Source organism: Artibeus jamaicensis, unplaced genomic scaffold (assembly GCF_021234435.1).
Source record: "Artibeus jamaicensis isolate MK-2021 breed Jamaican fruit bat unplaced genomic scaffold, CSHL_Jam_final contig_558, whole genome shotgun sequence".
Classification (NCBI taxonomy): domain Eukaryota; kingdom Metazoa; phylum Chordata; class Mammalia; order Chiroptera; family Phyllostomidae; genus Artibeus; species Artibeus jamaicensis.
In genome coordinates this window covers 1,124,230-1,152,126 of record NW_026521886.1, presented here as the reverse complement: position 1 = coordinate 1,152,126, position 27,897 = coordinate 1,124,230, and the positions used below count along the sequence as shown (strand labels likewise).

Sequence of the window (27,897 nt, the reverse complement as noted above, 5' to 3'; positions counted from 1 at the left end):
TAGAATATGTTACCCCAGTACAAGGTGTGGAATTGTTTTGTGCTAAGGACCATTTTTGAGGCAATCAGTCACTGCCAGTGCTTCTCTCTGGAATGCACAGCGTGTTGCCGGGCGTCTCAAAGGTTGGGACACTGCCACGACCTCTGCCTTGCTTATTTTTAACAGAGGAAACTTAGTTCTGACTCCACAGAAGAGAAAGAACATTGACTAAATTAGATTTCAACATCATCCCAATTGCTCAATTCAATGCTCAGCAATTGTTGTAGCATAGTCTACAATAATTTCAAGCAGCCAATAAAGACTCGTGGTCTGAGCCTGACTGATGGTTGAAAGGATTCATCTAATCTTGGGGCCCCTGGGCCTGCTTGCTCTTGTTTGGTGATGACTTGTTCTTAGGCATTCACCTGCCTTTAGGCACAGGGCTTTAAATAAATATCTGAGACTTGGTTTAGAGCTAAAGAATGACTTATAATCCCCAGGGACATTTTACTATACATAATTATGCCTTTCCTTCTTCCTCCCCCACCTCCTCTTCTTCACTCTGAATACCTCATTTATCCACCTGGGATTGTACTTGGTTCATCGGTGCAGTTCCCCTCGATGAAAAATGGCCCAGTCGCTTCAAGCCTTGTCAGAAATCTTTGGCTCCGTTACTTTACCATCCATTTCTGCGTTTTCTGCTTTTCTTTTTAAAGCTTGACTTGGCAGCTGGAGAAGAACATTTTCTTTTCTTTCTGCATCAGGTGAATGGCCATCATTGAAAAGGAGGCCAACCATGTCATGGCTCCTGTCACCGTGTAGGCAAGACCTAAGAAAAGGCTACTGCCTCCACTCCAAGTCAGGGTGGAAAGAACGACAGATTTTTGTCCTTGGAATCTGGTTACCGGAAAGTCTAAGGAAAGATCTGTTAAGGATCAGTCTTCACACTTCTCAGATCTCCATACCACTGCATATCCTAGCTTCATTCGGTTGCACCATACACGATCGCTATTTTTGTAGGTAAAAACAGGGTTGGTGACTCAGTTTCATAGTGTCTAATATTTACCAAACAGTGTCTTTCTTACTGGAATGAAATTAAGTGATAATGAGTCTTCTCTCTACATAGTTGTAATGCACAAAGGAGATTCTGACACAGATAGATCTGAATGATTTACAGTAAAAAAAATGAACAAATACATTTAAACCCAAGAAAATGAAAAGTATATAGATAGGTTTTGTAGTAAACCTAAATTTTTGTTTTATGAATCAGGAGACCCAGGGCAGGCTGAAGTCCTTCATACACAGAGTAAGGTTTGAATTCCTACCTCAGGGAAAATTCTTCAAGAGACACGAAGAACAAAAAGCAGTGAGCTAGAAGGCCAAACATTTTTGGTGGGCACACTAAAGGTGGGGCATTGGTCTGGGCTTTAAAAAGACCAGCATCCCTCACTGCCGGGGAGAAAGAGTTTGAAGTGGATTTGCTATCGTTAGCATTTTAATGACATCATTTTGATTATGCATGTGGTCTGAGGTTTTTAAACATCTGGTGCCTTTTGTAAACCAACTAATAAACAAATAAAGGCTTCTCATAGCAACGGCACAGGGCAGCAACATTTCCCAGCAAAGCTCTCAAAAGGCCTCACATCCCTTGGCAGCATGCTATGTATTAAAGCACCAGGAAACTTGTTAGGAAACCAGGTCTCTCTCCTTCGCATCAAAATTCCTCATTGTCACCAGGTCCTTGGGTGCCACCTCCACTCATCTGCCTCAGCTTTATGAGAGGGTCTTTTCCTCACACAAAGAACATCTTTTCTCTGTTAGAACTGGTAGGCAGTTTCGGCAGCTCAGGCTTAGTTCTCTGTGTGAATCCGCCAGGCCTCGAGGCTGGTTGGGTAACACTCACACGGGGGCTCTACCCAGGCAAAGCAGGGATGGGACGGAGGCTCCAGACTGGGGCTGTGTGTGGAAGGTTTCCATCTGAGAGTCATCGGCATTGAAATATGACTGTGAATGCAGTCACACAGGGGAGACATAGAGTGTCTCCTTTGTTTGGCACGCAGACTCCCTTCCTCTCCCCCTGCCCAAGCTCACAGCCCTGCACTGTAAGGACAGCCTGCTGGCTGTCTCCTCCCCCAACCCTGTTTCTTGACTGCAGCTGTAACTGCTTTATGGCAAGGCCATCACAGACAGAGTCGAGACAGTCAGAAGGTTCAGCTCTAGAGACCATCGTTAATGACTTTTGATTTCAAGTTTTTGGGGGGCAGGGAAGGGGGGTTGCAAAAATCTTATTTAAAAGACAGTATTCAATATCTGTATATATAATGTTGCAAGAGAGCAATTTATGGCTTTCATACTCACAGACTGGAATAGAAGCCCTGCTAAAGGAAAGACCTAAGGCAAAGTGTACTCCTGGTCAGTAAACAAAATGAAGCAGCAAACCGGCAGGCAGATGGTGTCCCATCTGTGGGGGTACATCTGACTGAGGAATGTCCCCACCCCATCAGGAGAAAAGTGCCCTCACTCTGCTCTAGGGTAGAGACTATGGAACAGGGAACTGGAGCACAAGCAGTCATTCACTGTCCCCAAGAATTTCTCATTCAAGCTCCCCAAGAGGTAAAGAAATGGAGGACCTTAGCATTTGGTGCTGGGTCCTGCTGGGGTCCCATGAGTCACTTCTAACAGCAGCCCTGACAGCCCCAGGGCTGAGGTTTCAGAGCCTGGACAAGCCCTGGAAAGATTCTGCCTCCCAGAGAGTTCTGCCTCAGGGGGAATCAGGAACAGACTTTAAGTCTGAAGACCAGAGTTAGTGTAAATTGTGTTTCAATATACAATATTTTGAAAGATAAAGTTTGGTGTCATTCTGAAGTGAAGTCCTTTTTGTTTTAAAATCAAGAGTCACATTTGTATTTTTGAATTAAGTGGAAAATTCAGAAGCTCATATTAGGCACAGGTCTCCCAACTTGGACCGTCTGTAACGCAAAGGCTCTGACTCCCACAGGCTGGCTTCCAACCCCCGGGGTGGGGAGCACAGCTCTGCAGGGGGGGCTCCGAGGGCTTCCATGTGGGTTGGATGAAGTGGAGCTGCCCCTCCAGTTCAGGGCTCCTTTGGTCTATGATGCTTTTGTCTCGAATAAAAGGTTCTACAGTACTCTTAGTTTTAGTTATTTTTAGTCCATATTCCAAATTTACTGCCCATCAAACCACTCTCCCTTTAGTTCATAGTCCCCCATCTCACCACATCCTATACAGCAGGCTCCTGCTCACTGTTTTAGATCTCTAGGCCGTGTTATTTAACCTTTTTGGGGGGACAGATATCTACTTCCCTGCATCTGTTTACTTGATACTGCTACTAATTGTTAGCCCTTAAAAAAGTACACATTTGATTACGAAAAGTGGAGATAAATGGCTATATGGTGAAGGAAACAGTGTCGCCTATGTATGTCTTTACACAGATTCGACTGAAGAAGAGAAAAGCACAGGATAAAAATCCATCAACAAGTAGTACCCAGATGGACACTGATTTTCCTTCACTGCAAAAAAAAAGTAGCTTGAAAGGATACTGTAGGTTATGTTGAAACTATAGTTACCAGCGGGCAAGCCTTCGGTAAAATATTGTATCCGGTTGAGTCGACGGTGCAGCTTTTTGAAGGTGGGGAAGGCAGCCGTCCGCATCCACACGATGAAGTCCTCGTTGATGAAGCCGCTGTTTCCTGAATCCTCTTCGTCCAGTTCATACACAGGCTTAGGCCAGTGGGGGGGCTTTGCAGTTCCTGTGGGAAGAGAACAATGGACGTGGTGGAGAAAAATCACCTGCCCCCTTCAGTTTTTCTTAAAAAGTAGAGAATGAAATAACTTTAGGGTTCTTCAGGAGAAAGAGAAATTAGACTTTTAAAATAAGTGTGTATGCGTATAAACTGCCTGAGTATGCAATCATTAAAAATAATGGTTACAAAGCCTCTAAGGAAATGTGGGAGGGGCGTGCTGATGGTATTTTGATAAGATTAAAAGTACAATACCAAGTTATGTATATTTTATATTATATACCAAAAACAAAGCACTGAAAAAACAGGTAGAGCAAAATACTTGTGGTTGTATTCTGTGATAGCATCATATTCTCTGATAGCAGCATAACTTCACTAGTAATTTGAAGTGAAAAAATTAAAACAAGATAGTGGGTTAATACTTAAAGGACAAAGAAAAACAACCATCCGTGAGGCAGCGGAAATGGAAAATCTCGTACAGGGCGGACAGGCATGCGGACAGGTGTGAGGAATTGGTAGGTGGGAGGGGGTGGAGACAACGGGGTTGCAAGCCTGTTCTGAAGCCGGGAGGCCCGGCGGTGGGAGTGCGGTGCCAGGGGTGACTCTGCTGAGCTTTCCCTCAGTCCCGCACTGCCCTCTTTTGACCATGGAGGCCACGTCTGTCTCTCACTCTACAGTGAACTCCTGAGTACAGCATCTTCATCGTCTTTTTTCATGTTTAGTGCCTGGCACATAGTAGGTATTCAATAAATGCTTGATCGAGGGATGAGAGATTCCAATGAAAGCTTATAGAAGTTGATAATAAAAACCACAATGAATTTCATTTATTTATTTATTTTTAATTATTATTCTTTCAATTAGTTGTCTGCATTTACCCCCTATCACTCCCCCTGATCCCAGCCAAACCCACCTCCCTCCCTTGCTTCCACCCTCCCCCTTGGTTTTGTCCATGTGCCCTTTATAGTAGTTCCTGAAAATGCTTACCCTCCCCTTTCCCCTCTGGCTATCGTTAGATTGTTCTTAATTTCAATGTCTCTGGGTATATTTTGTTTGCTTTTTTTCTTTTGTTGATTATGTTCCAGTTAAAAGGTGAGATCATATGGTATCTGTCCCTTTACCACCTGGCTTATTTCACTCAGCATAATGCTCTCCAGTTCCATCCATGCTGTCACAAAGGGTAGGAGCTTCTTCTTTCTCTCTGCTGCATAGTATTCCATTGTGTAAATGTACCTTCATTTTTTGATTCACTATTTACTGATGGGCACTTAGGTTGCTTCTAGCACTAGGCTATTGTATATTGTGCTGCTATAAAGTTTGGGGTGCATAGATTCTTTTGGATTGGTATTTAAGGGCTCTTAGGGTATAGTCCCAGCAGAATTGCTGGGTCAAAAGGCAGTTCCATTTTTAGTCTTCTGAGGAAATTCCGTACTGTTTTCCACAGTAGCTGTATCAGTCTGCATTTCTACCAACAGTGCACTAGGGTTCCCTTTTCTCTACAACATCTCCAACACTTGTCTGTTGATTTATGATGGACATTCTGACTGGTGTGACGTGGTATCTCATTGTGGTTTTAATTTGCATCTCTCTGATGGCTAGTGATGCTGAGCATCTTTTCATATGCCTCTGGGCCCTCTGTATGTCCTCCTTGGGGAAGTGTCTGTTCAAGTCCTTTGCCAATTTTTTAATTTTTTTTTGTCTTCCTGGAGTGGAGTTGTGTGAGTTCTTTATGTATTTTGGAGATCAAACCCTTGTCCAGGATATTATTGGCAAATATGTTTTCCCATATAGTTGGTTCTCTTTTCATTTTAATGCTGTTTTCATTAGCCATGCAGAAGCTTTTTATTTTTGTGAGATACCATTTGTTTACTCTTTCCTTTATGTCCCTTGCTCTAGGGGACATATCAGTGAAGATGTTGCTGTGTGGAATGTTTGAGATTTTCCTGCTGATGTTTTCCTCTAGGACTTTTATGGTGTCACAACTTATATTTAAGTCTTTTATCCACCTTGAATTAATTTTGGTGTATGGTGTAAGTTGGTGTTTGAGTTTCATTTTGCATGTTCATTTTGCAGTTCAAGTTTGCATGTAGGTGTCCAGCTCTCTCAATATCATTTGTTGAAGAGGCTATTTTTATTCCATTTTATGCTTCTTCCCCCTTTGTCAAATATTAATTGACCACAGAGACTTGGGTAAAAACCACACTGAATTTTAAAGAGCTAGTCAACAAGAAAAAATTGGTTAATGAACTGTTCACTTCCATAAAACTGGTTCTACCATTTGTAGAATCCAGAATGATAAACAGGGACCCTTTCTCACTTTAGCCAGTGCTCATGACCCAGGCAATGCGTCTTATGAGGTACTGACATCTGAATCACCCAAAGAGCCTGTTAAAGAGGCAGGTTCAAGTACACCCTCCCTTACTAACTCGTGAGTCCATGTGAGCCCCTGTCTCCAAGAGAGTATGAGAAGCATGGTCAGAGAGGCAACAACCTCCTTCATTTCCCAAGTTCGGTTGGGTCATTTGTAGTCATCCATTCATTCAACAATAGGCATTTCTTGATTGCTCACTATATATCAAGCACCAGGGATATAAAAGAGTACTAGATCCCACCCCTTACTTCAAGGAATTCACAGAATGTAGTGGGAATGACAGATATTCGAATAGATAATTATAGTAAAAGGTGGTAACTTTTACAATTGAGGCAAGAACAAAGTGCAGTGGGGGATAAGAGAAAGCCAAGGACCTTTCGTGTTACAGCTTGTGGTTATGTGGTAAGACAAAGAATAAAATATTGTCAAGTTCCTTTCAAAAACTGGGAATTTGCTCTTCCCTAAGCAGCCTGAGGTGACCTCTGAAAATGATTTGCTATTTACTTGGCCCAGAAAATCATACAAATCAAGAAGTTCAAATCTTCGTGTTCACTTTAAGAACACTCATGAAACTGCCCAGGCCACCAAGGGCATGCATATCCGAAAAGCCACCAAGTACCCGAAGGACATCACTTCTCAGAAGCCATCTGTGCCATGCCCTTGTTACAATGCTGGAGTTGTCAGGTGCGCCCAGGCCAGAGTGGGGCTGGACACATAGGGTTGGTGTCCCCAAAAGAGTGCTGAATTTTTGCTGGACATGGTTAAAAATGCAGAGAGTAATGCTGAACTTAAGGGTGTAGATGTAGATTCTCTGATCATTGAGCACATCCAGGTGAACAGAGCTCCCAGGATGCAGCACGGAACCTACAGAGCTCGCGGGTGGATGCACTCCGACATGAGCTCTCCCTGCCGCACTGAGATGGTCCTGCTGAAAATGAGCAGGTTGTTCCTAAACTGGAAGAGGAGGCTGCACAGGAGGAAAAGCTAGTCCAGAAAAAACTGAGGAAACCAACACTTATGGCCCAGGAGTAAAGTGTGCATAGGGAGAGGGAAGGGAACTTAAGGGGAAAAAGGGGGGGGATTGGGTAGAAGGACACAGGGCGGGGGGGGGGGGGGGGGGAGAGAAAAGAAAAGTCTTGAAAAGTAACTTTTAAAAAAGTAAAAAGAGCAAAACCCTAAACGCTAGGAATTCCATTATTTTTTGACATACATGCCATTTTGCCTAAGGCAGTCCCAGTTCATACTTACTGTTATTCCATCTGATTTAGCACTTATTCCAAACAAATAATGTACATATAATTTTATCCTTCCAGCTTCTAACCATGGTCTTAGTTATAGTGTGTGAGACACTCACGTGCAGTAATGGAGTGCTTACTTTAATGTGTGATTAATGTTAAGAAGGCAGGTTCAAGTACACCCTCCCTTACTAACTTGTGACTCCATGTGAGCCCCTGTCTCCAAGAGAGTATGGGAAGCATGGTCAGAGAGGCAACAATGTCCTTCATTTCCCAAGTTTGGTTGGGTCATGACTGAGATCCTTTCAGTCAAAATGACATGTCCCTGTGAACCCTGCCAGCTGCTTGCCATTCCAGCCAGTCAGGCCATAGCCTCTGTCTTGGCCTATGAGATACATGATGCCAGCAAGCTGCAGGTCAGGGGGCCAGGGGGAACCTTGGGAAGTTACAGGTTAAGTTATATGCACTTGACGGTGTAGGGAACAGATGCTGAGTGGTCTTGCTGAGAGTAGTTTGAACTGTCTTGCAACATTGGTTTTGTTATTTATCGGATAATGTACATCTATAACTATTTTATTGTTTGGTATCAGTTCTTTTATTTGCTGGTAAATCCCTGTAGATATACAGAGCTAAAAAAGATGGAACCTGTGCGTTTGGTGTAAGATTAAGTACAGTTTCTCAAGAAAGTTAATAAATGTGGTATTTGCAAAGTTGCTTGGCATTTACCTGCTACCACAGGAGCCGTCATGAAGTCAATAACCCACATGAAAATCAAAAGACCTAAATCTGTGGCAGGACATTGGAGTCTACTTCAAAATTTTGTGCTTATTTTTAAGAGTGTGTCCAAAGAGTACTTTACCTTGTGCAGCTACAGAAGGTCCATTTTTATCAGTATGTGGGCATGATTTTTCATTTAGATCAAATGAGTTTCCCTCTTGTTTCACTTTATTAGAAACTTTTTTTTGTAGGCGAAGGAAACCTTGGATGTGTTGGCTCTATTAGCACAAAAGAACTTTGTCAACAGTTAAAAGAGGCCAGTTTCACATCAGTGTCTTCAGATACTTCACAGAAAAATAAGAATAAGTTAATTATAATAATGGCTTTTTTTGGTTTTCTTTATGAAATCAGTGTAAAGGTTTTTGATATTCAAATTTGGAAAATAAAACCTCTGAACTATATAACAAATATTACTGTAAATTCAATTTAAAGAGTCAACAATCAAATGTAAATTTTTTGATTTTGTGATGATAACATAAATGACAATTCAGTAGAGCACAACACCTGAGTAAAGATAATTTTCTTGGCTGGTTGAGAAATTCAAAGAGAAATGTACTTAAAATCATTTGAGGTACATACACAATTTACAATTACACCTAGATAAGCTATGATAGTTTATGAATCAAAGAGCTGTTGTGCAAATTTGAATATTTTCATATTTTTACAGTAGAGAAACTGAATTGTAAATTTTTTCCAGTGACATGGATGCTAAGTGAAAGAAATGTTTCAGCACAGTAGGACATGTGGTCTGTCTTTCTATATATCATCAACCAGAATTTTAGAAATGTTTGGGCCCTTGAAGGACTGATTTGTACATCAAATGACATGTCCTACAATGATCTTGAACTTGTTTTGGTAAATGAGCCATCCAATTTTTGGTTGTCTTCTGTTCAAAATAGTTCAGAAAGATTTTAGAGTATCTAAAATATAGAATGCCAAAAAACTTTAGTGTTTGAAGATTTAGTAAATTGCAAAGAAGAAGATATTGAAATTTACCGCTATAAAAGCAAGACAGTAAGTTTAAATTATATAATTGTACTTTAGAATATCTGAATGTATATTTTGATGGAGCTCCTATTTTTAACTAAGTACAATTTTCTTCTCTACCAGAATTAAATAATATCAAGACAGTCTAAGATTTTGTAGCATCTAAATTTAATAATACATTCAAAAGAATCATAAATAGAAAAAAGTGAGGTCGAAAAGACAGTCCCCATGAAAATATCTGGGATGCAATGCCAGCACACTTCAGCACTGACACTGAAACTGAGGATGAGGGCATCCTCCCTTTAGTGAAGTTGGCTGTGAGTAGAACCGGTACCTCAGCACCTGTGGGTATTTTCTCAATTAAAAAAAAATTGGGGTCAAAAGAAGAATCAATTAAAGGTGTTAACAAATACAAATTGATTAACCACAAAATGCAACTTAAAAAAGATTATAGACAATTTTGTGGAAAAAAAAGATAATAGGAATATTTTAATAAAATATTTTTTAAAGAAAAATTTCATTAGAAAAACACAGGGGCATGTAATGAAGACAGATATGGCTGAGAAACTGATTAAAGTCTGTGATTATGCATCTAGAATTATTATTTTGCTTATCTTTGAAAAAAGTTTTTATTTATATTTAGAGAGGTGGAGGGGAGGCAGAAAGAAAGGGAGAGAAATGTCTATTGGTTGCCTCCCACATGTACCCCAACCCGAGGACCTGGCCAGTAACCCAGGCACATGCCCTGACTGGGAATCAAACCAGCCACCTTTCTGTTTGTGGGACGACGCTCCAATTCACTGAGACACCAGTCAGGGCACTTATGTTATCTTTTAACGTTTAGGTAACAGAGTAGTTTTTTTAAAAGTTGGTTTAACGTACGTAGACATATTTTAATATTTTATATACTATCATTTTAAAAGTAGTTTGTAACAGAATTAGTTCATAGGCCTACCAAAATGGTCATGTCAATTTACTGATCAATAAATACTAATTTCAAATAAAATATATAACTTTAGTTATTCTAGCACCCCCTTTTCATTCTTAAAAGTGCACCAGTTCAGAGCAAAAATTACACGGTCACCCTAATTTCAGATGAAGTGACAAGTTTCTTAAAACACTTTTTATTGAGGTAAACCAAGGAAGCCGGGCGCCAATGCCTCAAGTGTCTCATGGGTGTGTGACGGACAAGCTCACGGGAGGGAGGGTAGAACAGAAAGGAAGGCAACAGAGAAGGAACGGTGGAGGAATGATCGGTATCTCCTCACACATAAAACCCAAAGTTTCTGTAAAGAAATATTAAAATATTGTTTGGATCTTACCTGCAAATGCACTAGGAAGGTTATTGGAACTTGGATTCTGAAATTTGATGAACTTATCTGTCCACCATGTAATTCCACTGGATAACATTGGGACTTTGATACGTATAGATGAGTTGAGGCTGTATGAAAGAATAATGGTGTCTGTAGGGAAATGAAAAGTTGTGTTAGAGATGCAAGCAAGCATTTTTGCCGCCCTCTGACACACTAAACTAGACATGAAAAACAAACCAAAGTTTTAGCAGACTCCACCTGCCTACATGCCACAGATGCTGGAATTACAACACCATTTTTATCTGAAATTTCTTGCTAAGGTCCCAATTATTGAAAAAATACTCTTAAGCTCCATTTAACTCATGCTCCAAACTACTTGGAATCTCTGGTAAGGAAGAATTTACTTGCAAATGAAGTACCATAAGCCAGTGGATAATGGCCACAAAATTTTTAAAGAAAACTGCTGCTCAGCTGCAGACATGATCTTCTGGACTTTCAGGGTTCATACTTATGAAAGGGCACACCACGGAGATAGAAAAAGTCACCCACCATTGAATATGCTGTTGGCAATAGCTCCACAAGGACAGATGGGGGTCCCGTTGTGGGTCTTTCTGAACGAATCACAGTTTCCAACATCCTGAAGGCAAGATGATATATGATTGAGAAGTGCTTCTGTAACCTCCTTTAGAATGATGAAAGTGAGCACCACGGCAGTGTAAATCAACCCACACTGCTTTGTTGACACAGACTAAGGTTATGGATGACTACTGATGTTTCCCAGGCTTCACTTAGACTAGTTTTGTGTTTTGGAGGGGTGTGTGTGTGTGTCTGACACACCAATGTCTCTGGTGTGTGTAGTTTTTTTCTCATTAAGAGTACGTACCATACCAAATACATCTGTAGGGAGGAAATTTACCTTGCTGGCTGTGTTAAATATCACCCTAAATCTACAATGGAATACATTTTAAAACATGTTTTTATTGAAGTATAATTTATATTCCAAAAGATATCAAAATCATGAGTCTATAGCTAGATGACTTATTATAGGGAATCCATCTACCTAAAAACAAAAATATATTTTTAAAAGAATTGTTGCTAAAAATAATTTGTTTGTTATGTTCATATAGTAATGTCAGTATGGAAAAAAGGTTTCCTTCTAGCTTTTCTGGCTAAGATGCTGAATATCATCTATAAAGAATAAAATTTTGCAATCCTAGATTTGCAAGGGTACTCAATCAAACCAAAGGCTTTTTTGTTCAAGTAGAGCCCAATTTCTTAAAGTTGTCTGGATTAAAGGCTCCAAGTATAGGAAAGACAATGCTAGACAGAGTGTGACTCCGATTAAGATGAAACTGCTCAAAGTTACCTTCAAATGGATGGTGAATTTATCCACTAAATGGGGCAAATTTAAAGATAACTACAGATAGTAAGTGTGAAGAAATAATATTGAAATCAATGTGTCCATTGACTATGCCATCTTTATGAACAGAAACATAAAATCCTGAATTGTGGTTGAAAGGTACTTAAAGATTTGCCCTTCTGACACATTCATTATTACTAAGATTTGAACAACCCTATATGTATCCAATTTTAATATGAAATGAGGTCAAATAAAAAATGGTTGGTGCATGACAGCATAACCTTTCGATGAGACAAGATTCCCATTACTGCTCTGAAGGGGGGAAGTACTCATTTTTTCAATAGCAGATGTCCTGATTACCCAGCCCCTTCAATTTATGCAAGAATGAAATGAGCATTTCTGTCTTGAATTTATTTTCCATACTCCCTTTTAGACTGAAAGATCCATTTGGTTTTTAAAAAGGGGTTTTGCATTATGCCAAAGCAAATGAAGCCTTACCTACCTTTACATCTCTACCTATCAGTTGGCTATTACTTCTGGATAGAATGTACCGATAGAGGTTCTGATGGAAGCCATATAGTTTGTAGTACATATAAACATTACCCTGTAAAGGAGAAAAGGGAAAAGTAACAGTAAGAAAAATAAATTGGAATATTAATAAACATGGCCAAAATTTTCAAAATATGAAATGTAGTGAAGAAAAAAATGATGGGGACTGAAAGTTTCTTTATATCAAATAGAAACGCAAGAAATCACTGTTTTTGTTCAAGTTGTCTCCATTTCCTCCCCACCACTGCCCTCTCCGCCCCACCCATCCCTGCATTCCACCCTTGATCCTACCCTCTTTGGCTTTGTCTGTGTGTCCTTTATACACATTCTTGACAACCCCTCCCCCCCACCTCTCGTTATTGCCCCCCTCTGGTTACTGTCAGCTTGTTCTTTATTTCAATGTCTCTGGTTATATTTTGCTTGCTTGTTCATTTTGTTGATTAGGTTCCACTTATAGGTAAGATCATATGGTATTTGTCTTTCACCACCTGTCTTATTTCGCTTAGCATAATGCTTTCCAGTTCCATCCATGCTGTCAAAAAGGATAGGAGCTCCTTCTTTCTCTCTGCTGGGTAGAATTCCATTGTGTAAATGTACCATGGTTTTTTGATCCACTCATTTACTGATGGGCACCTAGGTTGCTTCTAGCACTGGGCTATTGTAAATTGTGCTAAGAAATTATTTTTAAAAATCAGTGTTGGATGTAATATTGAATTGAATGCCAATTGGAATTTAAAAAATAAAATATAAAAATAAAAATCATCGTTGAAATATCCTGGTGTATAAAGAATTATTAAAATGACTAGGTAACTTATTTTTAGTTTTTATAAGGGTTACTGCACTCCTGCCTTGAAAAAATTTTTATAACCAGTCTTTGTATTCTCAATATATAAAATTTAACCTTACAAATATTGTTATTTCCCAGTAATACTAGAAAAATGTTTTGTCCAGGGTTGTAGTAGGTGTCAAAGTCACATGATTTCAAAGAAAACCCACAAAGCGCAAATTAAAATTGGGCCCACCTTGATGTGTGTTCTGGCTCTTTGTGGTCTAGTTCCCATTGTTTTTGTTTTTTTTTATCCCTAGGATCTAGCACAGTACCTGGCACATAGTACTCGCTCAAGAAATTGTGAGCCATTTGTTATGGGAAAAAATAGATGGAATAATTCACCTGCTCCCCAAGAGGTGATTTTCACCTTAGCTACAAGCAGACTTGTTGCTGTGAGGGTTGTGTCTTCTCATGCACACTGCTGCGTGAGGCTGCCCAGGCATAGGCTACTATCACACTTCTACCTGTGTGGTAATGTGATGTACCGAGGCTCTGGAAATTCTCCAGGCAGACTTGATGCACATTTTACTGACAGCATATATAATGCAAAAGAAATGGCCAGTGTAGCTGTTCATAATTAATATACAAGTTACCTCCAAAATGGTGAGGCCTGCACCCAAAAATATATGACGGCTTAACATTTATTTAAAGTGCCTCGCAAATGTTAGGTACTATACTCAGTGCGAGAAACACAAAAGGATTCTTTGCAATTCCCCAAGTCAATCGATTTTCTTACACTCTGCAAAACAGCACTTGGAAAGGCTTTTGGCCCCACCCTTAGGATCTTTAGGAGGCTGAGTATGGGAAATGGGAACTGGTACCCAGGGCTGGCTGGAAATAAAGGCAACGGTAAGTGTGGCCAGTTAGAGAAACAATAAACGCTGGCGAGCTCAGTCACTTGTGAGAGAAAAATCTCTGGACGCTGAGAAACGGAGATGCCGGGCCATGACAAAGAGGCAGGGGCCACACACTGAACAGAGAGCAGAGACGAGAAGGTGAACAAGCCAGGCGTAGCAGGAATGGCTGATTACATTTCCTCACCCAAGGAGGAAACCTCTGTTGTTGACCCTTAACTAAAAAAACATGAAACCCACAGAAAGGAATTTACCATACATTTTCTTGGAAGCTAAAAAGAGAATTTTACTTACCCAGAGTTATATATTCATATAAATGATGAAATAAATAGGCAGAGAACACTAACCACACCAGGAACAGGAGTGTTTTTATAACCTTTTTTCAATAATTCTTTGCCCAGGATTTAGTTTAACAAGGCCTCACAGATCATCATCGTTTCCATTAGTCCTGGAGGCACGCACTTTGTGAAGGAGTTCCCTCTGTTTACAACAGCAGCAGCACGTGGTGCAGGCTCCCGAGTTTAGGGCTGTGAGTCTCACGTGGACTCATCACCAAGCATGGGTCTCCTGTGCTGACTGCAGAGTGGAAGGCCCTGTCATTGCCCTAAGTGGTGGGTTGCATTTTTACGGGAAAGCCCTTGCCTGAAAGGAATGGTTAGCAGCTGGTAATGCTTCATTTGCCTTTAGGGTTTCAAAGAACACAGACAGATGAGAACCGAGGCCCTTTGGGTCTTTTTCTTCAAAAATGTAAGTACTCTGAGCCCCCAAGAAGGAACAACCCTGCTTGACGTATTGACTTCAGTTTTCTAACTTCTTGTACTGTGAGAGAATACATTTCTGTTGTTTTAAGTCTCCCCTCCCTCAAATTAAGTGACACTCACGTTTACTTTGGGGGGGGGGAGGGAGCTGAGGAAGACAAGAGAGGGTTTAGCTGTAGAGAACTAGAATTTTGACCTAATAAAAGAACACATTTGTAAAACTTCCCCCACTGACTTTATATAGATTTCAGTTACAACTGAAGTACAACTTGGTAATTTCCTTATAATTTATATCCGACTTAGCTACCCATAATCAATACAGATGTATTTAGAATATTACTGACACCAACAGACTTTCTTCTGGGATTAAGAGGGGCATAAGAAAGAGACACATAAAACCAAAGCTTCCTAGAACATAAAGCCATGTAGCACTTTATCTGTCCTCCATTCATTTAACATTGTAGCAAACATTTTCGGCATATCTGCCATGTGAAATGAACTGTGCTGTGCATGGTGGGGGAGGTGAAGATTCATATTCTCAGTCAGTAAACATAATTGAGCACTCACTGTGTGCCAAATACTGTTACAGGTACTTACGATACAACAGTGAGAGACAACAAATAATACATGTTATAATAAACTGTTCATTTCTATAGCATACTAGAAGGTGATAAGTACTATGGATAAAATAGACACCACGACAAGGTAACAAGGATCAGGAGTGCAGGGGTGTGGTGAGTATATGGGCTGTAGCACTAGACAGGTTGGCCAGCGCAGCCTTGCTCAGGTGAGAGCTGAGCCAAGACCTGAAGGAGGTCGGAAGTTAGCCGATGGACATCAGGCTCAGGGCGCAAGGCAGGAGCATGTGCGACTTGTCTGAGAAACGAGGTGGGTGGCAGAGAACGGAGCGATTGGGTTAGAAGGAAATACGAGACTGGATCAAGGCCCCGTAAAGCCTTAGGCTTTTTCACTGAGCAGAAAGAGGAACCACTGCAGGAATTTTTAAGCAGAGGAGTAACATAATAGAGCTTATGCTTTAGAAAGCTTACGCTAGCTGCACTGTTGAGACACAGACTCAAGTAGGAAGACCTGTTAGGAGACTATTGCAGAAATTCAGGTGGGAGTTGACTGCAGTGCGGAGTAGCAGTAGCAGAGGTGTGGAGAAGTGGGCAGACTGGATATACAGGGTCCATCCAGCACAAATAACGGCCCTTTTTGATTACAAAATCATGTAATTCTGTAACAACAATATCCCATTCAAGCATATCACATGACATTTTAGGCGACATGTTCAAATTGAAACTATAAATTATTACACCTATATTATTACCCTATCAACCACACTCAAGCAGGCATTACTTCTGGACCTGGTATTTTGAAGGAAGAGTAAACAGGAGTGAAAGGGAGAGTGGATGTGAGGTGACAGAGAGCAGAAGAAGTTAAGAACGGCTCCTGAGCCTTTGGCCTGCGTACCAGAAGGACGGAGCTGCTATCAGCTGAGAAGTCTATGGGTGGGAAAGGGTTGTTCTGGAGGGAAGAAGTGGGTGTCAGGAGTTCAGTTTTGGAAATGTTGAGCTTCACATATCTATTAGTCATCCAAATTTAGACATCAGGACGGCAATTGAAAATACAAGTGTGGATATTCGGAGAGAAGTTTCGGCTAGAGATATAAAAGAGTGTTGGCAACAGATGGCATTTAAAGCCAGGAGGTCGATGATGTTTCCAAGGAAGCGAGTGAACGTAGGGAGGAGAAGGCGGAAGACTAAGACTAAAACCCTGCAGCTCTCAACACGGAGTTTGAGGAAAGAAGGAGGAACAGCAAGAAACCACAGAAGGGCAGCCAGAGAGCTAGGAGGCGCTCCAGGAGAGTGTGGTACCCTGAAAGCCAAGAGAAGAAAGTATGTCAAGGATGAGGAGTTATCCATCACCTCGTCCGGAGGGCTGACCATACACCAAGGACTCCCTGTTGGATTTATCCTTATGGAAGTCAGCAGTAACCTTGCACTTTCACAGAGCCTCACTGGAACTTTCTTAAGAATACACTACTGTCTAAGACCTAGCTTCCATCCTTCTTTCCAGCCCCTCTCCTGCTTAGGGGTCAGAGCTGGGTAGTGGTCTGACAGCTCTCTCAGCCTCCGCCAGCCCCCTCCCCATTTTCCCTTATAGGCAGTTCCCACGGTAAATCTCTTGCATGTCTAATCCTGTCTTGGCATCTGCTTCTCAGAGGACCTGGACTAACACATGATTTTAATCATCCCAAGAGTAAAGATTCTCTTACTATTTCTTTGGCATTTCTCACAGTGCCTGAGAGCCAGGCCAAGACTTGCCTTAGGGATTAGGCAATTGCATATGTAGAATGACTTGGGGAGACCCAAGGAGAGTCCCACCAGGTGTGACCTCTGATGCTAACTCACTGTGTGACCTTGGTCAAGTCACTTAACTCCCAGTCCATTAATTTTCTCACTATAAAATGAGTGGTTAAATTGCAGAATGTCTATAATCTCCTCTTGTGCTTACAGTGGAGTAAAACCTGTTTGACTGGTGTTAAGAATTGTGTTACAAAGTTGGGTAAGTAAAGAATCCGGAAACTTAAAAACAAAAGAGAACAAAATTCCAAAGGAGAAAAAAGGGAGGAAGAGTCACACATGAACTCAAAACTTTATAAGACCGCCCTACCTCTACCCTGTCTGATTTTCTGTATTTTCAGTTTGGAGAAGCATTTGACGGAAATCATGAACTTACTGCCAGGTTTGAAATAGGAAGAGATGAGCATATAGTCAGTTAAGTCTCTTGAATTTTACTTACTTGCATTGTGTCTGGCAGGTAAAAAGGAATGGAGCAGGTGCATTCTTTGTCAAAATTAATGGCATTTTCCCGCAGTTCTGCACAATTTGCACATATATTTGTGTAATTAATCTGTCAGGAAAAAGAAAAATTAGGAAGGTTAGACTTTGGGCCCTGGTCGGGTAGCTCAGTTGCTTAGAGTGTCATCCTAATGCACCAAGGTTGTGGGTTTTACTGTATCTTTGTTCTATATAAAAATCAACCAATGAATGCTTAAATAACTGGCATAACTAATTGGTCTCACTCTCTCCCTCTTTCCCCTTCATCTTTCTCTCTCTAAAATCTATAAATAAAATAAAAAAGAATTTAATGAAGAAATTCCTTTATTAAAAAAGAATTAACTTTGAGTGGTGGGCACACAATGCAATCAATATACAGATGACATATCATAGAACCCGTACACTGGGAACCTACATAATCTTACTAACCATTGTCACACCAATAAATTTACTGAAAAATAAAAAGAAATTACATGAGTATATATCTTAAAATTCAAGCCCTGAGTCCACCAGAGCCTTCAAGCTGTCTGGGTCAAGGGCATGCTGTGTGGCCACGAGTACAGAGCAGCCCGCTGCTGAGGACGAGCGTCTCCGCAGACGCTCTGGGGGCGTGGGCCCGCGAGCAGTCCATTCTGGGACCTGCAGCATTTTGCCACTGACCTGGGACTCAGTGCTTTTATTGCATATTTATGTAACCTGTTGTGATGAAGCTTTGTGCCTGGATCATAAAGAGGTTTCATTAGGAAAGTATTAGTCAATGTCTCATAAGAGCTGGGCCTACGGCCTGAGTCTAATCAGCTTTATGGGGAAGTCACTTCACTGTTTTTCCATTTTGTTGTATGGAAAATATTTACACTAATGAATTCTTCTACATGGCACATAGAGGAAGATATTAAAAATGACCAAACATAGAAAAAGAACTGTTTCCAAAATGTAGGGTTATTGACATGTGTGGAATCATTCTGATTTTGAAATGTTAACACCTGTTTTTTTTTTTAAAGTTGAATTCTGTGAAAATGGTAGAGTGGACACTATTAAAAAGAATATTATGTCCCAAACAAGCAAATCCTGGGCAATTTGGTTGAAGGACTCAGTTATGTGAAGGTGCAGCTGGAGGAAGTGGGAGGAAGGGAGGCTTGGGGAGAGGCCACAGAGGCTGTGCACCTCCCTGCCACAGGAAATGCTCGTCTCAGGCACCCAGGGCATTGTGGGGGCTGCTGTGAGCTCCTGCTTTTCTCTCTGTGTTGGAAAGTACTTAGAAGATGACACTGAAGACCTTCAGAATGGTACCTTCAGAAAGGAGAGGGATCCCAGTGCATCCAGACCAGGTGGTTTTGAATACTCAACATATTGATGGAACCAGTCACTCCACCAATAAGGTTGTTATCCAAGGATCTAGGAATAACGTACATTGGGTCCAAGGTTGCCCAACACCTTGGCATTTCCACATGCTGACTCAAGGTTTGCAACAGTCAGTAAGAAAATTTTCACAGACTTGGAACGTTTACTGTAGAGGCCATAACCCTGCCAGCCTCCCTGGAAAGCACTATTCACCAAGGACAGTGGACTGTACAGCCAAATGCCAGGCGAGCAGTCCAGCGTGAAACGCGGTGTCCGGGCTGTGACAACAGACTATCCTACCCAACCTACGGTGGGCAGACCGAGTGACACAAACCCCTGCTGTGACCCTATCTGGCGACAGCAGGACTGAAGCCAGCTGGGATGACCTTTTGCAAGATCAGGTCAAATGAGGATTATAATCTATTTTATTTCTCCCTTATATTTTCAAACTTAAAGAAAAAACATTGATTCTTAACTCTGCTGATGAATTTGCAGTATTTGCAACTGTTGTGCCAGTCTTGAACTTTCTAAAAGGAAGATGCTATTTTAGAAGTGATGAAGTAAAAAGAACACGTGAAAAAACAAAAAACCAAAAAAACCAGAGAAGATTATGGGAATGGGGGAGGGGCAGGGAAGCAAGGGAGTGGCTTTCTCCTTGGTAAATGGCCAGTGGGATTTAGGGTTCATTGGGAGGGAAGACTAACAAGACAGAAGGAATTTTAACTCCTTGCAAAACCAGTGGAAGTTTTGAAGCCAAATAGGTAAAGTGTTAGTACTAAATTAAAGATTAGGCAAAAGGCCACTTAATTGTATTCAGATACTTATACTTACTTAAATCATTCTTTAAACAGGCAGCAATGTAATGTGGAGTGGGGGTCCCCGGAAATAGCAGGGCATATTCCCCACAAACCTGGATTGGGAGAAGGGGGAGTATACATACAGTGTTTGAGGTACTTTGCATAACCATGGCAAGTTAATAGCTGTGCTGCCTAGGAGTATATGCAAAAGGAGTAGTGACTTTAAGAGTGTATAGTGACTTGTGAGACAGCCAGGGGAGGCAGATGCCCCTGTGTCATGGGGAACTCTTGCCCTGACTAAAGATGGCAGCCAAAAGAAGGTAAAAGATATGGTGTAACTGGCAAAGTAGCACATCATAGGAGGGTCGGATATGAGGTCACATAATAAGTCCAAGGCCAAGCATCTAAAATAAGGTTGGGTTGAAAGAGAAGGAAATCCCACCATGCAGCCTGGTGTAGGAAGGAAGAAGGAGCCACGTGGTCTGTAGTGAAGTAGTGGAGGCCACGTGGGAGGAAAGGGTGTAAAGAGAGAGCTGATGGAGCTGTGCAGGGACCAGGCAGAGCTGAGGGAGCTGTGTGGGACCTGCTTAACCAAGCACAAATCTGTGGGAGATGCTTGGAGCTGAACTGAACTGTGACCAGGAATGCTGAGCTCAGACTTCTGCTTCTCTGAAGGACGTACAGAGAAGCCACTCTCTTGGGACATGTGCCTCCCTGGGCTTACCATGATTCATGCAACGCAGCACACGTTTCCCTGAGCCATTACTTGGAGACTGAGGACAGTGTCCTCTAGACCCTGAAGGAGAGAGCTGCTGGGAGAGGATGGTGACCCTGCAACCCACGAATGTATAAGCCAGAGGGAATGGAGACCTGGCTGCTGCTTTAACAACAGGTAAGGATATGGGGGACTTTTGGGCATGGTTTTGGCTTACAGCCTGGTGGGGAGCAGGGGAAGCGCTGGGTCCTGTGGGAGAGCAGGGCTTTGCACAGGAGTGCTCTCAGCAACCACCCCCACCACCCCGAGGTTGGAATCCTGTTTCCTTCAACACTAATTGTTGGGTCACACATCAAGGCGCCACATGGATGAGCCCCAGTTTGTAAGGCTTGAATGATTATTTTGTAAAATATTGATGGTGAAGCTGCACTCTAATTTTTATAAAACATTACAGAACCACGCTGTTATTGCAATCAAGAGACAGCATGACTGAGGAAACCAGGATTCCAGTTCAGCCAGTCCCTGACCTGAGTTAAATACTTAAACTCCAGGGCCCACATTCTGTTCATCAGCATCATTTCATGCAGCAATTAATTGGTCTGTGAGGCCTGTGGAAGAAAAGAGGCCACATGCAAGACCTGACAAGCTTGGGGGTGGGGGGCGCCTGTGTGACAGCCTAACAAACTTGGAGACCTAACCACATGGAACGGTCTGAAATTAAAATTTACTTTCTAACTAAAGCAGTTCATGGCAGGTAGCCATATCCCAGGTGAGTATTTCTCCCTAACAAAGGCCAGTTTGTACATTAATTGAGCCTGTCAGTTGTCTTTTAGCATCTATGGTAACATACATTTGGAATGTCAAATTTCTTCTTTCTGGATCCCTCAAAGCACGGGCAGTGCACCAGGGAGAGACCACAGGTCCCCTCATTGTTATTATTACCATGTTAATTATCGACGGTTAACTATCCTGTGCCCATCTGCGTAAAAGATGGTCTACTATTTAATTTCATCTTTTATCCAATCCCAGAGGTTCCCCCACCTTTGCTTTCTCCTGCCTCCCTAATCTATCACCAATGGATTTCCTGCGACCCCCTTGCATCTTCTTTTGGTTGTAATATACAAAATTGGCGCTAAACTGCCATTCTCCAGGGCAGTTCTCAGTCCATTGAGAGTTTGCTTCCCTGCAATTGTCATCAGTTGCTCGACCAAAAATTCTGTAGGTTTGAATGTTTTCTATGTGGACAGAGCATTGTAGTACACATTCTACTACATGGATTCTGTCAGTGCAGGATTAGAAAAAAGAATGTGTTTCATGGTCAAATGGTTCTTGGGTAGATGATACCTAGGGTGCTTTCTAGCTCCAAAAATTTTATGAGGACAACATAACTCTTACCTATTATTGTCTTACTTTGGTGCTCAAGTGGCTTGGTAAGCCTATAGCTCTAAAATGACAGCACAGATTCTAGTCGGTTCCTCATGGAATTTTGGAGGGGCAGAAATTATCACTCTTGCCCCTCCAAAATCCTCCAAAAAGGGTACTTCCTTGTTGTGCCCCAGGGCTAAGTGGGAAGAGCAAAGCCCACTCAGAACTTCTTTCGACTAGGTCTGTGGTTGACCACACTGGCCTGGGGTATGCGCTTCGCCTTATCACCTGATATGATGAAACACTTTCATGTGCAGAAAGGCATCCCACTCTCTGGGTTGTTTCTGGTTTTCTTGTATAAAAGCAAAGTGTTGGAAACAGTTCTGTCCAAAGTGACTAAAAACCCCCCAACAAAACGACTGGACTTCCCCTCCCCCTAACATCATGATAAAAACGTTCTGTTGAAAGTTGTTTGCAGAGTGGCCTTAGGGAACCAAGGGGTGAGGTCCTTCTCACATGCAGGAGGCAACATCATTCGGCAGCGGCTGCCTCTTCATGGAGGCTGCGCTTCACAGTGGGTGGGGTGGCGACCAGAAGGAAGGAAGCAGGGAGGACATAGGAAGTGGGGGAAGAACCAGAGAGGGGTTGGTGAAGAAGAGAACAGAAGAGTTAACAGGTGGAGCTGTTTGTAGAAATGAGTATTAACCTTGTAAGCCCTTTATTATTCCCTTCCACAAGGCAAGTTTAATTTCTTTCTGCCATTTGCCTCTGCTGCCTGGTGGGGCCTGCTGGTTTCCAAATCACACTGGAGGACTCCAGAGATTTAGGGGCGCCTGATTCCTGGAGAGATATGATAGGGCAGCTGAGAGGGACAGCAGAAAATATTAAGTAGAAAGGCAATAGGAGAAGAACCTGAACTGACATTCTCCTTTGTGAAGTCCTCACTATTTGTAATAATTCATTCTTTCAGTACATTTGTGCCTGTCATGCACTGGGCAATGTACCCGGAAGGGGCTGTGGATACTGTGAACAAGCCAGCCACGGCTGAGGTCTCTGTTGCTACCACACAGTCCTACCTACTATATCATTATTAGCTTACTGAGGGCAGAAATCAACTTTTACTTATCTGACTCATCTGTATACCCAACAGAACTCTTAGCACCATCACATAATCATGAATATGAAATCAATGTTGACATACTTGGCCTTCATAATTTCATCACTAGCCACATGGGAAGACGCAACAGGTCAGCTTCCCATGACTGCCATTGGAGGGAGGGTCACACAGTTTGAGATGTCTGGTAATATGCTCAGAGCTGATTTAAATAAGACATTTGCTGAATTCATTTGACTGACTAAGGGCATGGCTGATTTAGCTTTAGGCCAGCTCTCATCCCCCCTCCCCAGACCAGCTTCCGGGGCGGGGGTCTCATCTTCCAGCAGCTCATTAGTCATATTGGCAAAAGGCTTGTGACTGAGGTGAATGCCCTTCGCTTCAGCTTTACTCACTGAGTAGAACTTGTTTTATTTTGCTAAGTGTCCTTAAGAGGCCAGGAAGATTTGGGTTCTTGCCTTTCCTAGATGGTGATGATCTCAGAGAGAATTCATCTGCAAACACATAGTCACTATACTTGAAAGTGGGGCAAAATTGAAGTCCTCTTTCTTTGGCTCTTCATACTCACTAGCATGATTCGTGGGTACCTGGCAGGCATTTGGCCTTGCCTCTCCTCCTCCCCCCTCTACCAACTGCTCGTTCAGCCCTCTGCCAGCATAAAAACCTTCTGACTTCCTGGACCCCTGTAAACCAGCATGGCTGAGCCGACCAGTGTGACAGTGACAGGGACTGTTATCAAGAGGGAATGGGGATGAATGAAGCTGTCACCATCTGCACCTGCCAGCTGAAACAGGATGGTCTAGTCTCATTTAGTTCCCTGTTGAGAGGCTGTGTTCTTAAATGCACGACTCACTTATAGTCCCAAAACAGAAGATTCTTACAAATTACATTAGACATGTAAGAGGAGGCAGACCTCTATCTCCTTGATGCTCTTTGCAGACAATATAAGGACGATGCCTATGCCAAGGCAGAATGCTCCTGTGGCGAAAAAGCCAGAGAGGACTTTGGTGGCTGAGAGCTGCAGCCGGTAGGCAGGTAATCGCTGCTGCTTCAAGGCAGTGTTGTCTGGCAATCTGGACTGGGAGCTCTCGGATGTCCTGTCCATTTTGCTCCTGCAGGCGACCGAGATGTACTTTTAAGACATTTACATTACTACTCACAGTGATCCCATATAATGGTACTATTAACTTAAGAATATTGTGAACCTCCCTTTCTAGTTGCAGTCTTTTGGCTTCCTGAATTATTTCTTAACCAATCTGACATTTAGCAGGAGCGCGGCTCTCTTCAATCAGCCACTACATGGTATATTTTACCTAGGCTCAAAAAGCTTGAGCTAAATGCCATCCTGAGGAGGCAACTCCGCAGCAGGGTCTGGGTACACCAGCATCTGTTGACACTGGGAAGCAGTTCCAATGGGCTACTGCTAGGATGTGGTGACTAATTCAAGGCAAGACCTGCCTGAGATGGGGAAAGTGAACTCATCTTCAAAACTTGCCTAAGTCCTTGGAAATTTATACCAAAAGTAAAAGTTAGGATTGTCAGCTTTTTTCCAAGTGTGGCTATCCCATAACATGAATATAAATTAAGTTTGGAAAATGCTCTCAGATTACAGCTAACGTTTCTATTCATGATAATCAGAGAGACACAAACAGGGATTATAGAATGCAGATGTCTAATCTCAACAGTTTCCATTTTTTCATCCACAAGAAATACTATAGTAAAAAATATAGATTAAAATATCTGTCCTTTTTCCCAAGTGCATGCTTTGGAGTAGCCCAAATGAGGCAAAAGAAAACGATAACAATTAAATGTTCAACATTGTAAAATGTATTATTGTTTCTTTTTTCTCACATATTAGAAATCCACTAACATTATTTTCATTTGGCTGGTAATTACTTCCTTTTCTTAAGATGCACTTAAGATATGGAATTAGATTCCTAAAAGATTAGGTGAGTTTCTAGTCCTCCTTTTTTATTTTCATTAGACAGAGAAGTCACACTGGACTATTTTTGTATTAAGGAAGACAATAATTTTGGCGAATGTACCTAGTTTAAAAGAATACAAAATAAATGCAAATACTTCTATTAGGAGATTTCCAATTCAGAGTCAAAACTTCCCACTGGCAAAATTGAGGGAAAAGCACATGGCCAACAAAAGCTTTCCAGTGTGTCATTTGAATCTGGCTGGGAGGCAGTGAGGAGGGTAGTGTGGCTGTTGGTATCAGGCAGCCTGTGTAAAGGGGCAGCAGTGAACGCTTCTCCTTTACGTCTACTACTTGTTTTACTAAATAAACATGGTCAAAAGCTTGGGTTTAAAAGCTAGTAACAGCCCATTAAATGAGGTTATATGTGCAAGGTTAGCCCAGAAAATATCAGGTATGTTTGCAATCTAGGTACTTGATCCAACATTGGTTGAGAGAGAGAGAGAGAAATTGGCTCACGTGATTATGGAAGAGGCTGGCAAGTCCAAAATCTGCAGAACTGATGTCCCAGCTTGAAGGCCATCAGCCGGGAAGAGCTGATGTTTCGGTTGGAAGGCAGAATTCTTTCCTACTTGGTGGGGGGATGGGAGAGGGAGGACTCGACCTGTGTTCTACTTAGGCCTTCAATGGACAGAACGAGGCCCGCCCCCATTATGGAGGGCTGTCTGCTTCACTAAAGTCCACCAATTTAAAGTTTAACCTCATCCCAAAGCATATGCATAGAAACAGCCAGAATATTTGATCAGTTATCTGGGCACTCTATGGCCCAGTCAAGTCGGCACAGGTAGTCAGAAAAACGTTTCTAGGGCAACATTCTTGAGAGATAGCCAGATACCCATTTTATAAGTATTTTTGTATTTATATATTTCTTCTAAATAAACCAATTTCAACCATACAATGCTTCATATACTCTGCTTTTCAAATTTCTAGAACAGAGCTGCTCACGTTCAGCAACACTGATATTTTGGGCAGGATACCTTTGTTGTGAGGGGTTGTCTGGCAGGGTTGTAGGATGTTGAGTAGTGTCATGACCCCCTCACTAGATGCCAGTAGCCCCCTGGTTGTGACAATGAAATGTGTCTCCAGATGTGGCAATGGCCCCTGGGGGAAAAAATCGCCTCCAGTGGATAACCACTGGTCCAAATTGATACGGATACCACGATCTGTTAGCAGCTGTTGCATTGTGTCAGTAGAAACTTCAGAGTGATTTTTTAAGTCCTTGCTTTCAATTCTCTTCTCTTGCTGTGTATACAGATGGCCGTTTTAGGCATCGCCAGTCATTTTGTATGCATGGAGTTGCCCCATATTTCACTGCCTTTTTCCTAATAACTGCTGGGATGCAAATGCACTAAACAGGAGTGTAGAATCAGGAAGTCGTTCTTTTTGTGTGGTACACTCACACCCACACATATTTATATGCAAACCTAATAATAATCACGATGGTCTCATTTTTTGGTTTTGGTGTATCGTAGTGGCTGAGTGGATTGGTCTGAATTCTGAAATGCACATAGTACATGTCTCTAATTTGCAAATCTTTCCTCTCATGCAATTATGCTTGATGTTCTCTTCCAGATTAATCTAAGACATGTTAGTTGACAGGAAGTTAAATGGCTAGAGTGGGAAAGCATGTGATCCACCTTTTTTTTGTTACCATTGGCCAAGAACATCTCACACGTTAGGATTAAAGGGATGAAAATAATAGGGCTAAGTTTAGCCATAGCTAAATAAATCTTTATATTGTGGTGGCTTTTTTTCCCTCTAACTTGTTGGGACTGAGGCAGGGTCCTAGAGAATAGAACTTGCTTTTGCTGGAGTTTGATTTGCTAGACGGCCAGGCTCACTTAATATTCACAGTATTCAATTATGGAATTTTATATGCCATTAGTGGCATCTATTTGCCTTAAAAAATCTCTTATTTGATTTACATGCCTAAATCCCTAGATAGGCAATCATGGTGTCCAGAGTGAATATGGGAGATCTGGGGACTTCTGATTCTGCTTCTTAAAACTACTGTATATTTTTTGAGAGTCCCTTTCAACATTAAAAAATGTGAATAATACCTTTTCTTCAAGACTGTGTCAATGACTAAATACAACAGACTATGTGTAAGTGAAAGCTCTAAACAATGCTTGACACAGATGATTAATCAATAAACATTATTTAAATGAGTAAAAAAGTGAATTTGAGCAACAAAGCCAAAACCAACAGTATTGGGTTATAACCCATAGAACAAACTAAATATTCATGTACCCATACTGATGTAAATAAACAAGTGAACAAGAAGCAAATGGGGAAGAGAAACAGCTCTTTCTTGCAGAAGAATTCCAAAGCATAAAGTTGAAGCAATGAGGGAAAGAGAAAAATCACCATGTAATAATGATTTCAGGCAAGAACTACTAATGCTGCTAAAATTAATAGCAAAGTATGAGGGAAAACAGGGTATCTGTGTAGTGTCAAAGTATTTCTCCCAAGATATACATTAATTACAGAAGGGAAAATCGAGACCCTACGGGGAGAAACAGAGCAGACGCCACTCTGTCCAGGAGGATGAGGTTGGCATCACCAGTAGGAAGACTGGTCAACACTCTCTCCCTGCTGCGATGCCTCAGGACGGAGGTAGCACGTCTGTGGTATTCGGGCCAAACAACGCAGAAAACAACGGACAAACTCACACTGAGGAACAGTCCACAAAATACGTGATCGGGACTCTTCACGTGTCAAGATCATGACACAAAGGAAAGACTGAAGAACAGCCCCAGTCTGAGGAAGCCAAGGAGATGCGACAGCTACACACAGTGTGAGATCCTTGACTGGATCCTGGAATATAAAATAGAAAATGGACATCAGTGGAAAAACTGGTGAAATCCAAGTTTCTAGTTCCATTAACTGTACTATATTGTACCAACATTGATTTCTTAGTTTTGATAACTGTACCGTGGTTATATATGATGTTAACATTGGGAGAAGCATA

The 27,897-nt window shown here is 41.7% G+C and overlaps 1 protein-coding gene across 1 annotated transcript; it reads right to left on the bottom strand.

Moving 5' to 3' along the window:
* Window positions 1-452: 452 nt before the first annotated feature.
* On the bottom strand, window positions 453-27,830 carry LOC119060656 (cell cycle control protein 50C-like). The gene is made up of 8 exons (XM_053670284.1): window positions 27,599-27,830; window positions 23,859-24,057; window positions 17,576-17,686; window positions 12,283-12,384; window positions 10,970-11,057; window positions 10,430-10,570; window positions 3,540-3,749; window positions 453-892 (listed from the first exon to the last, which is right to left on the bottom strand). The coding sequence occupies exons 2-8, from the start codon at window positions 24,048-24,050 to the stop codon at window positions 690-692; spliced, it is 1,047 nt and encodes a 348-aa protein (XP_053526259.1). The 5' UTR covers window positions 24,051-24,057; window positions 27,599-27,830; the 3' UTR covers window positions 453-689.
* Between the last annotated feature and the right edge of the window lie 67 nt (window positions 27,831-27,897).